We start from the raw sequence: 12,005 nt of genomic DNA, 5'->3' as shown, positions 1-12,005 counted from the left end.
CCCAGGCACTGGCATTACCACTAGACCAAGCAGCCCTCTAGTTGCCCTGATCCGGGTGTGACAGAGGGCTCACGCTCTTGCCTTCTGGTCACTTCTCATCGTGTCTCTTTAGCTCCTAACTCCATACGACCTGGTTTTTCCTAGGTTATAATTCTAGAATAGGGATTATTATAACAGCAGAACAAAGAGTAATTCTACAAACTAATGATTAATAATATTAATACATAATCATATCTATATTCTATTTCTAGTACAACTATTCTTATTATTTTCTTCATTATACTGGAACAGCTTGTGCCTTCAGTCTCTTGCCTCGGTACCTGGGTGACTTGCCGTCCACACCCTTCCATAGCAAAATGTTGTCATCATTTCTTCTTTGTCTTTAGAGGAAAGATTGATTCTATATGTCCCGGAGACAGAGAGAGAGAGAGAGAGAGAGAGAGAGAGTGTGTGTGTGTGTGTGTGTGTGTGTATCTGAGAGAGAGATAATGAAAGACTATATAATATCTAAAAGATAATTCAAAAACCAAAACTTCCCTTTTTCAAAGTGCTCCCTTCCTCCCCAAAATGAGAACATATTTATCGACCAGTTCTAAAGTCCCCTCCTCATCTCTGAAGGACAAGCCCGGGGGTCTTAAACCGCCTCTCTGCTGCAGCTCAGGCTAGTGGTAAAGCCATCTCACACTGCAGTGCAGTGATACATCATCACAAGCTTTCCCCACCCTGGGGTTGAAGCCAAAGGCCAGCGCTTATTTCCTGAGCCGTCCCAGAGCGCACGCTGTCTGCTGCACGCAGCATTCCTTCCAGCAGTTGGCATGATCAGCACAGACCACGGCATCTGCTGACATTTTTAGAATAAGGCCACTGTGCTGGCACTTGCATGTGTCAGCGCAGCCACCCTCAGCTGAAATTGTGGTGCTCGGGGGTTCAATTTATAGGACGTGCCCAAGGGCAGGGCTGGAGCCCAGTGGTCTGTTGTGTGCTGTGTTCTCTGACTTCAGGGTGCTTCACCATCCCACTGTATTTGGAGCAGCCCCCTGTAGGCCACTGGGTTATTGGGCAGTCTCTGTCCTTCCCATCTCCCAGCTGACCCAGGGAGCCTTGGCCCAGCCAAATTCATTGTTTACTCCAAACCTAACTTGGCTTGGCAAGAGCAGAGGGGATCCAGGGGAGGCTAGGATGGAAGAGTGTGAGGGAGAGACCCTTACTGCTTGACCCCAGAGAGGGTGGTGGCGATGATGGATATAGACACGAGGGTGCGTCCACTGCAGGACCACTGCCTCACATGGATTTTTAAGTGGTTATTTGGAGTAAGGTTCAGTATGTGCAGTGGTGTGTGCGTTTTGTGTGTGCTTGTGTGGTGTGTGTGTATGGCATAATGTGTGTATGTGCAGTGAAGGTGTATGTGGTATGTGTTTGCTATATGTCTATGGGTACTGTGTGGTGCATGCATGTTCTGTGTATTTGTGTGCATGTGCATGCATGTGTGCCTGTCTCTGCATATGTGTATGTTTATGTGTGCATGTGGGTACAGGTATGTGTACATGTATGTACATATGTGCACACGTGAATGTGTGTATGTGCACATTTGTGCATGTGCTTGTGTGTGGATGCATGTGTGCACATAAATGTGTGTGCCCATGCACATGTGTATGTATGTGTGTATATACATGTATGCATTAACATATATGCATGTGTGCACATGTACACGTGTGCATGCCTTTTGTGCATGCGTGCATGCGTGTGTGCAGGTATATGTATATGTGTGCATGTCTGTGCATGTGTGTAACCTCCTTAGAACAGGCAGAGATTGGGGCTTTCTTTGTCTACCCCAGTTTCCTTTAGGCTGTCTTCATAGAGAAAGGAATAGCTCAAAACCCACAACCTTGCCTCGCCCTGATGGGGGATTTCTGGGTCTCCTCAGTCTGTCTTTTATTAGGCAGGCCATGGGCTGTCAGGCCCTTGCTGGGTAGATGATCTGCTCATGAATAAGAGATAGAGGCAGGGCAGGACAGGGCCCCTCCCTGATGGGCCTCCCCCTTCTGTGTGGTGGAATCTCACAGACAACTTTGAGTGGCCTGTGCACATCCACTTTTTTTTTTCTTTTTTTCTTTCTTTTTTTTTTTTTTTTTTTTTTGAGATAGGATCTTGCTCTGTCACCCGGACTGGAGTGCAGTGGTGCCATCAGAGCTCATTTCAGCCTCGACCTCCCAGGCTCAAGCTATCCTCCTGCCCCAGCCTCCCAAGTAGCTGGGACTACAGGTGCATACCACCGCACCTGGCTAATGTTTTGATTTCTGCAGAGACAAAGTCTTACTATGTTGTCCAGGCTGGTCTCAAACTCCTGGGCTCAAGAGATCCTCCTGTTTGGGCCTCCCAAAGTGTTGGGATTATAGGCGTGAGCCACTGCACCTGACCCACACATTCACTTTTTTAGGACATGGCAGGGACTTAATGTTTTAGAAAACACTTAGCTACCCCTGTGACAATGCTGCTTGACACTATTGGACAGTGTGACTTACCGTATCCTAGTAACTTCCATGAAAATCATCACAAAGTTCAAGGTAAGTTTTTATTAAAAATCACAGTTTTTAAAAATGTCCAGTGACACAATGTAGCTCTTCTGAAATGAATGGAAAACATGACACACTGCTAACCAGTGGAGGGAGCTCTCTGCAGGGCTGGGAGGCCTGACAATGCAGCTGTTGCTTCTGCAAGTGGAAATCCAGGCCAACTTGCAGTCATTGGACTGATGTCCAAGGGCAATCACCATCCAGCAACTACAGGCAGGGCTGGGTGATAGGGAGTATGGGAGAAGGACATGCTCAGATGAAAACATGCATGCAACGATTTTCACCACTGAACGCACTGTTTTCTGTGACAGAAACACTCAGCCCTGCTGGGGGACAAGATATTCACGGCCCCAGGGGCCAATGTGATGCCTCTAGGGCAGTCTGTCCATGATGCTCCTTTGTTCCCTGCTAAACAAGGACCATAAGGTGAAAGGCACCTTACCTTATGGAGTGAGCCCAGACCCCAGGGAAAAGCTTGGGTAGAACAATCCAAGGGGCAGCCTGGGTATGAGAATCCAGCCCAAGCTAGCTGCTCTAGAAGCCCTAGAAGCCCGGAGGCCTTTCCCAGCTTCCCAAATGTAGCCCTTTTCACATGACCAATCCTTCAATTCAGTTGCCTTTCTCTATTTGCCCTTCTTAGTGGCTGCAGGGGGAAGGATAATGATTCCTGACCGCAGGACACATTTTCACTAGAAAAGACTTCCTCGTGCTGGCCACAGTGGGAATTCTGCACACAGGTGCCTGCTTCACCAAGCGGACAGGCTCAGGAGATTGTCCAGGGACAAGGAGACCCGGCTGGACCTCTGCAGGGAGGTGAGGCCCCTGCCCCCCTCTTGCCCCATCACATTCTGGACGTTTGGCATCCCGAGGCTCCTGGGAGGGGAGAAGTGCTGAGAAAGAGGCCAAAAATCACACAGAAAGAAGACAGAAAACTGCATGCACTTCCTACATAGGTGCTACCATATTCCTACGAGCACGGGGCCTGTGTTAAAGGCTTCCTGTGGAAGTGACGGAAGGAAGCCACCCGGAGTTCAGCCTCACAGCCTCTTTCTCAGATGCGGTCACCACTTTACCAAACCTGGCACATCCAACCACTCCTTTCATAAGTCAAGGATTAGTTAAGACCAGAAAATAATTCTCCGGTCTTGTATCTTCAACTCAAACTCACACTCCAAAAGGCCTATTTGTGGTGAGGCTCAGGGTCTTTGGCTTGTTATGAATTAACACTTCCTTTGGAAACTCTTTAGATGGCTTTAATCCCTGTACTGTCCCCCATTACAGACACAGAAAGCAACAGGGGATTCTGGCAGCACCCTCTCTGTGGAGGAGAGGAAGGTGTGGACCACGTTCAGGGGAAGGCAGCCCGAAGCTGTCCTCAGTGAGACGCCGGGGGCTAGGCCTCTTGCCCCTGCTCTGCAGCCTCCATGCAGGGCTTTATTTACCAGTCACCAGGTCGTCAAGACAGTCTGCAGGAGAGAGGATTTCGGGGGGGAAGTAAGCCAAGCCAATTCATTCAAACGGTCCCCTTTTATCACAAACATGTAAGTCTTCCATCTCATAACAGAGACAGTAAAAGCAGGATCCAGGCCTTTTTTTTTTTTTTCCTTTCCTTAACTGGTTACATGCTTAGAAACTGCACTGGTCAAACTTGATTTTCTTTTTAAAGCCTCAAAACATTTTTATTGTCATGAAAGCTTTTCAGTGACCAGGGATCAGTCTCATTGGCTGTCACAGCCATGCCGTAGAAGCAGCCAAATTCCTCTGCCTTTGCCCTCCCTTCAGGAGTCACATGCTAAGGCATCCTTGGGCATTCAGAAAAGGCCGCTTGGGGTGTGAGTGCTCTAGGCCACTCTGCAATGCCCCTGGGTGCAATCGGTAACAAATGCACTCCAGGACCCAGAGAAGGGGAAAGACACGAAAGGGATTTGGAAACAGATTGTAAAAATAACCTGTTTGAAAATCACACAGACAAGAAAACAAACAAATCCATCTAGCCCCTGGGATCCTGCCATTCATCTTCTCCCCCAGCATTGCCTTTGCTTTGTGGAGGGTGAGTCCCGGGACAGGCTTTGGGTGACGCGTCACGGGCGTGTTCCATCCAAGGCTGGCTCTCCCAACTGGCAGAGGGAGGTGGCTGACAATCAGTTCCTCTGGATACATTTTCCTGTGACTGTTTCTGTGATCAAAGACAGCCACCGACAGGTACAGGAGCGGTTAGTTCACCACGTCATAGTAGTAGTTGCGCAGCCGCAGTTCCACTGCTGCGAATCCGGGCCTGTTCTCCACACTGGAACGGGAAGAGATGCATTCTTGTTTGTCAATGTGCTTGTGAAAAAATGCTGATCACAAGCGGGGCCTCTGCAGGCTGCGTACCAGTGGTGCTGCTCCCTGGTGGCTGACTCTAGGGCCTGCAGCTCACAGTGTGGTCCCTGTGCTCCCCGCCCCAGGGTGACCAGAAGGCTGTCGGAAAGTGTATGCCTACTGTAGACCTAAATAATCCATATCTGTATTTTAACAAGACCTCCAGGTGATTCACGTTCACCTTAAAGCAGGAGACTTTTTGCATTAGAACTGGGAGTGGTTTAGCCCCAGGTTCAGATATGCGGCACACAATATGCTTCTGTGCCACAGGCAACAAAAAGAGGCTGTCTCGTTGTGATTTTAGCAAAACAGGTGTCTGAAAATACTCGGCACATGTACTGAGGATATAGTCAACATCTGACTCGTAATCTTGTTAAGAGAAGAAATACGAACATAGCTTTAATTCTTCCTTTCCACGCTCTAATCCATGGCTCTGGATTTTCTGAAAATGGGCTGTTGATACGGGTTCTTATGAAAACTCAAAACATGTCATGGCAGAAGCAAAGACCTGGGGCTTGTCTATGATCCACCTTAATACAGCCAGTCCTTACTGCCACTGCTGGCCAGGGAGGCACTGATGTCAGTGAACCACGGGCAAAAGCGTTAACAATTCGCAGTCTCTAAACAAACATTTACAGACACTTCTGTTTACTCTCACACAGATATCCTTTACAGATCAGTTGGAAGCAAGTACTAAAACCCCGATAATCAATCCTCACTTAGAAGTTATTTTTCTTATTTTGCAAGATTTCTGGATATATTACAAGTGGGTGAAGTTGAAATATAATAAGTGAAAAAGTGAAATAGAATGTGAGGTTAAATTGTATGAAACCATCCACGTTCAGTCATTTTGACCTATGGCAATGGCAATTTCATATGGTTCAATGTCGACACAAGAGAACGGCCATAGAACGTGCACCAGGACCAAGACTCACTCATCATTTTAAGAGCAGAGTGGCTTCTACAAATCAAAATGGGTAGCTTTGTCAAACGGCATCAAAATACATGGTTTCACTTATAGCTTTCAATAGCGAGCAGAATGATAAAACTGCTGGAATTGATCAGTGTGGTCAGCCATCTGTGGTCATGTCTGGGGACACGGGCCTCCCACGGTGTCACTGAGAGGGGCCTTGTCTCTGGCCACCAAGTGTGTTCCAAGAGGGGATATGGTGGCCAAGCCTCTGGTACAGGAGCATGCATCCACCCAGAGGGACAGCCTCTATCTTGCTCCTAAACTTCTACAGTCAAAGAGAACATACTTTAGCATCTTTGCAAAACAGGGGGCTCTGCTCCAACTGTGGGGATCCAAATGGTACAAAGAGCACCTTTGGATCTTGCTCTGGGGGTTCATCTGCCCAGCAGCCAAGCACCAAACAAATAAAGGGAAACAGGAATACAGACTCGTCCTCAGGAAAAACACCTGCTCAGGTCTCCTAGGAAATCTCTCCTGTACATCCATGGGAGATGCTGCCTCCGGGAAGCCGGGACACAGCTGTGCTTCAGCAGCAGGAGGGTGATGCAGTGCCCTTGTGTGCCCAGCTTCCTGCCCTGCCCTGGCCTGCCACTCTGCTTTCAGGCCAGAGTGCAGTTTCTGCTCTGCCCCTCATGCCCAGTGACCCTTCTCCTCTCCCCTCATCCCTATACCCAACCTTGCTTCTTAGCCTGCACGTGTCAGCTGCAATCCCTAAAGGTGGCCTATTTGGAGCCCCTGTTGGATGTGTGACCCTTCCCTCCCCATAATTTTCTGTTCTCTTTTAAAGTTTCCAGTGTGTGATTTTATATAAAGAGATATTCGGTCTTCATCCTGGGTTCCTGGCACAGAGCTCCTAAAACCCGTGGAATTTCCTGATTGTTGGGCTGAAAGCAGCATCTTTTGTTACTCATAATAAACCCCCTTTAACCATACCCGGGTTTGTGCTAATGAGACTGCTTCTCTCCCTCCCTCCCTCTTTCTCTCCCTTCATCTACCTCCCTCCCGCTCTCTCTGTCTGTCTCTATATATCACCTTGGAGAGGGTGGCTGTTTACAACTGAGGAAAAAATGAAAAAACAAAGCAAAACAAAGCAAAACTAAACAAAACAGAGAATACACTAGGACCACCTGTAGTCCCTTCATTGAATCCACCACATTCTAGAAGCTCCAATATGCTTCTGTGCTACAGGCAACTCTGAGAAACTACTTCGACACGAGAGGGCTTAAAAAACCCCATACACACACGTGATGTCCTCCAGGCCCCTGGGCCCTCCTTGCTTTGATTTCTCACTGGAGTCATCTCTTTCCTAAGACACACCATAGGACACACTTATTTTTAGCTTATTATTTATTGCCTGTCTGCTCCAGTCCCAACTATAAGGTCTGATAAGGACAGGGTCTGAGGCTTCTGTGAGGCTTGCATCTGGGGCGGCAGCCTGCACAGCATGAGCTCCGGCAGTGGCCACCGACCCTGTGAATGACCCCGGGCTCTCAGAGGATGTGCCGCTCAGAGGAAAGCTGGCTGAGGCTGTGCAGGGAGCCAGGGCAGATCTCACCAAAGTCCTGGGAATTCATGCTGTATCTTGGGCTTACTGATCTTTAAACAGGAATTGGAGCCGCATCTCGAGCCTCCCTGACTCTCAGAGAAACTGGACAGCCCAGGAATTTTCTCCATTCAGCAGAGGCCCCCACCGGAGGGCTGGGACTATTAGGAGACTGTTTTTCAGGATCAAGAGCACCAGCTTCTCTCCATTTGCAAGGGCTTGCCCCACGGGTGTCTTCAATCACCCGAAGCACGACTTGGCTCTGGAGAACACTGCAGTGGAAGGCTTCCTGACTGAGTCCTGCTTTCTAAGGGCCAGTGTTTCCTTCTTGGTTTTCACGCTGCCTTCCTGAGTGACCTGCATGGGGCGGACTCTAATGTGTTTCCTCTTTGGAAAGCTGGAGGGGGAAAGAGTGAAGCACGGGCCATCCCAGAATATGCCAGATTGGGGTATTGATTATTTTGAGTTGAAAATATTGGATAAATTGTAGTTTTGGAAAGGACGAGCTGACCCGTCTCTTTGTGTCTGCAGCAAGCCATAAAGATTCCTCTGGGAAGGAGACCCTCCCTGTAGCAGGATGAGAAAGTGGCCCTTATCATCAGAGACTGGGCACTGGAGCTGCAACGGGCCTGAGTCAACATGTTTAACAAAGTATCCCTTGTCTTCCACTGGTTTTACACCATCCTCATATCTCTGAGTGCCTTCTCTAGAAAAATTACTCCTAGCCAGATTCGTCCTGTCATTTCTTCTTAAATGTATGGCTCTTTGTCTAAAAAGTATAAAAGCATCTTGCTTTGGCCACTTCTTTAGACTTCACTCTCTTGCGAGTCTCCCCATAAACATGTAAAACTAATAAAATTGGTATGCTTTTCTTTTATTAATCTGCCTGGTATCAATTTCTAGGTCCAGCTGAAGAGCCCGCTAAGACCAAAAAGGGGTTGGAGGTAATCTCTGGCTCTCTTACAATGGTGAGTGAGGGATGCTGTCTGCCTTCTCAGGGCTCTGTCACTGAGGCTGGGAAGTCCCTTTGAAATCCCTCCAGGACCACACCCTGGAACTGATGACAAGGCCTGCGGTGAGGGACCCCTGCACCTTCTGGAGGGCCTCGAGCAATAGCCCGGGTTACCAGGACCAGCCCTTGGCACTTCTGAGTTCTCCTTGTGGCCCTGCTCCAAGGAATGTTTTTCTTTTTTTTTTCATTCAACTGCACCTCATTGAATTTCTTACGTTCAGACAAAGTGATACGGAGCTAGAAAGAAATTATGTAGGCATATAGAGTGGGTGACAGAGTCCTCTGTAAGGTTTCCTTGCAATAAAAAGCAGCCCCTAAATCATGTCTTTTTCTAACAAAAAGCAGCCTGAAAAATCAAGCTGCAAGCATAGATAAGCAAGCTAAAAGTTCGCATAGGTAAATGCTGGAAGCTGTGTCGATAGAAAAGGGACACCTGGAGGCCAGGGATATTCAACATGGAGGTTCCCTCTTCCACTTTCCTTGTTGCCAAGTGTGCAGTAAAAAAGCAGGCAAAGGCCGGGCGCAGTGGCTCACACCTGTAATCCCAGCACTTTGGGAGGCCGAGGTGGGCGCATCACGAGGTCAGGAGATCCAGACCATCCTGGAGCCGAGATTGTGCCACTGCACTCCAGCCTGGGCGACACAGCGAGACTCCGTCTCAAAAAAAAAAAAAAAAAAAAAAAAAAAGCAGGCAACATGGCACTGGCCAAGTAGAGACCTCATCTGCATAATAAAAGATTAGGGTGGGGCGACCAGTTTTTTTCCGTGTTATGTAAATGACCCACCTGGTCCAACCAATCTTTGGGCCCTATGTAAATCAGACTCAAGCTCATCTATAAAACCCTGTGTATTTCCACAGGAACCTGAAGAACCACTTGGCAGCCCTTATCTGTCTGCAGGAGAGAGAGCTTTTCTCTTTTCTCTTGCCTATTAAACCTCTGCTCTTAAACTCACTTCTTGAGTGTCTGCATCTTCGATTTGCTTGGCGTGAGGCAACGAACTCAGGTATTACCGCAGACAAATACAGCTGCTTCAAAAGTTTCTGAACATTTCCCCACCTCCCCCAACCCTGTTTGAGGTCACTACTAGGAACATTGTAACCTTCAGAAATATCGCTTTGCTGGGAAATAAATCAAAGTCTGATAAAGAGCTGCGATTTCTAATCTGGGGCATGGGGCATCGTCATGATTTCCCTTTGACTGGGGCTTGTGCCCGGGAGCTGACTCCTCCAAGCCTGCAGAACTCGCAGAAATGCACCACTGCAGAGCGGACTGGGGTGGGAACCAAAACGGGAAAGACACCGCCTGCCTGGGAACCTCACTCAGGTTCCATCTTAAATCTCCAGGCGGGAAAACACGTTTAGAAAGAATGCTCTCTTAAGGAGACTGTTTACTGCTCTACTTCGCTGTAATTCTGGTGAATATCCAGTGAGTATCACGTAGACTGCTTTTCCTCCCCGGCCTCCCCCTGGTGGACCATTCTGGAAATAACAGTGCCCACTGTTAGTGTGTCCATGGAGGACAGAGGTGGGCCCAGCAGCCCCCATCCTGATTCCTTGAGTCACAAGAATGCACCACGACCCAAAGCGTATTCAGCAGCCTCACCGCAGCCACCTGGGAGCCAAGTGGGAGGTGGTGCCCCTGGCTGCAGCACCTAGCCCTCTCCCCACCCACCTTTCACTCCTCACTGTAAAACACATACCACAAAGAAGAATCGACAGAAATAAATAGATCAGCATCAACGTTAAATGCAAAAACTCCCCACTGCGAGTTCATTTTTAATTCCAAGTTTTTGCATTTGTATCACAATGATTTAAACTCTACCCTCTTCACCCTCCTACAGGAAGGGAAGCCTTGCAGGCAGGACCAAAGAACACTACCAGCAAAGGGTCACAGGCTGCCACGTGCCCAAGGGCTGCCCTCCCCAGGGTCCAGTGCTGCCAGTGCCTACCTGCCAATGGTTCTGACAATTCTGGTTTGGGCACTGGGAGAATTAAGCCAAGACTTAGGAATAAACATCCTCCTAAATCCATGAATAACACTTCCCTCTTGCTGACACTTAGCTCTCCCTGTAGCACTAACACTTGGGGTTGGAGAAGATGCCCCAGGGTCCAGGCCAGGCCCCTCTCCTGAGCCATGGCAGCAGCAGGGGCAGGGTAGCAACTACCCACAGTTTGCCTGCTGCCTTTGTGGCTGTGCCCTGGGTGGTTTCTAGATGGAGAATGAGATTATTTCCCCATCACTCACAATTGTGGTAGAGTGATACTCCCAGGGTGGGGAGGGGAGGTCTCGGAACCCCAGGTGGCATCTGCAGCATTTGAAATAGCCCTCATCTTTCAGAGGCTCTGGCAATGTCAGCTGTATCTGAGGGCAAACCTGATTCCACAAAGCATCAAATCAATGGCCAGGATTTGTGATGTCCTCCTGATCACAAACCACGTCGATTCTAAGCTGCATGGGCTCTGTGTGTTCAGTTCAGTACCAGGGAGCTGGAGACGGCAGCTTGGGTCACCGTGCTACGCACGCACAAGCAGGCTGCTGAGCCTGGCAAAGCTGTACTCCTAATTTTCAGTGACAATGCATTTTCCTTCCCTGTTCAGCTGCTCTGAGCATCACCTGAGAATAATGCCAGATGTACTTTACAAGCATAACAGCACCTGGATCCACTAAGCGAGACATATGATGGCAGTCAGGGTGGACTGAGGCCACCACTTCAAGGACGAGGTAGATTCTAGGGAAGTGCAACCTTAGCCAATCCATTTGTGACCTGGCCAGAGTCCGAGGTCACCGCTCACTGCTCATGGTCATCAGGGAGTCAGGAAAGTATAACATCCCCTACTGAGTACTGCTACCAGAAACGGCATCCAGCCCCAAACTCTTACAAACACCTTTTTAGTTTGACTGCCCTTGCCCCATATCTCCACCATTATCGACGTTTAAATTTGGACACTTGGGTTAGAGTCCCTGTCTAAACTTAAAGCAGGACCAGCCCCCACCATTGCTTGTTTAGAAAGGGGGCACATTCCTGATTCATGAAAAGGTGAACTTTATGCTTGTTTCAGACGCCCAGCCATTTCACCTGTCTCCAGAGTATTTAAATACGTCGCAGGCAGTGTTAGGTACTCACTCGTACGTCCAGCACAGGTTCATGAGATCGTACATCTCTCTTGGACATCCTGCAGGGCACCCCATCCGCTCTCCTTTCTCTAACATAGCGGTGACTTCACTTCCTTTCATCCCCTACAACATGCAAGATATGCATAAGCTTTTTTTTTTTTTTTTTTTTAAAGTGTTAGCCAAACAAAACAAAACAGCCACTCCAAGACATGGAGGAGTACACACTGTATGATTTCAATTATATGAAGTATAAAAACAGGAGCACTTAATCTGTGATGCTGGAGTCAGATGGGTCAGCCGCGGGGAAGGCTGTGTGTGCAGAGGAAACGGCCTCTGGGGTTCTGTTCGTCATCTGGGGGCTGATTTCACGGGTATGTTTCATTTGTGGAAAAACCACTGTGCTGCATGCTAAGAGTTGTGCCCTTTT

General features: G+C 48.5%; 1 protein-coding gene across 1 annotated transcript in view; it reads right to left on the bottom strand.

Moving 5' to 3' along the window:
* Positions 1-4,225: 4,225 nt before the first annotated feature.
* The window catches only part of SYK (spleen tyrosine kinase), a 52,773-nt gene continuing 44,993 nt past the window's right edge, over positions 4,226-12,005 (bottom strand). Inside the window, exons 11-12 of the mRNA XM_011991203.1 lie at positions 11,589-11,701; positions 4,226-4,860 (exon numbers count right to left, since the gene is read on the bottom strand). Coding sequence (XP_011846593.1) covers positions 4,788-4,860; positions 11,589-11,701 — 186 coding nt within the window. The 3' untranslated portion in view covers positions 4,226-4,787. The remainder of the gene's footprint in view (positions 4,861-11,588; positions 11,702-12,005) is intronic.

Source organism: Mandrillus leucophaeus, unplaced genomic scaffold, assembly GCF_000951045.1.
Source record: "Mandrillus leucophaeus isolate KB7577 unplaced genomic scaffold, Mleu.le_1.0 Scaffold391, whole genome shotgun sequence".
NCBI lineage: Eukaryota > Metazoa > Chordata > Mammalia > Primates > Cercopithecidae > Mandrillus > Mandrillus leucophaeus.
Note: the sequence above shows the minus strand (reverse complement) of the source record. Positions and strands in the feature narration are given on the sequence as shown.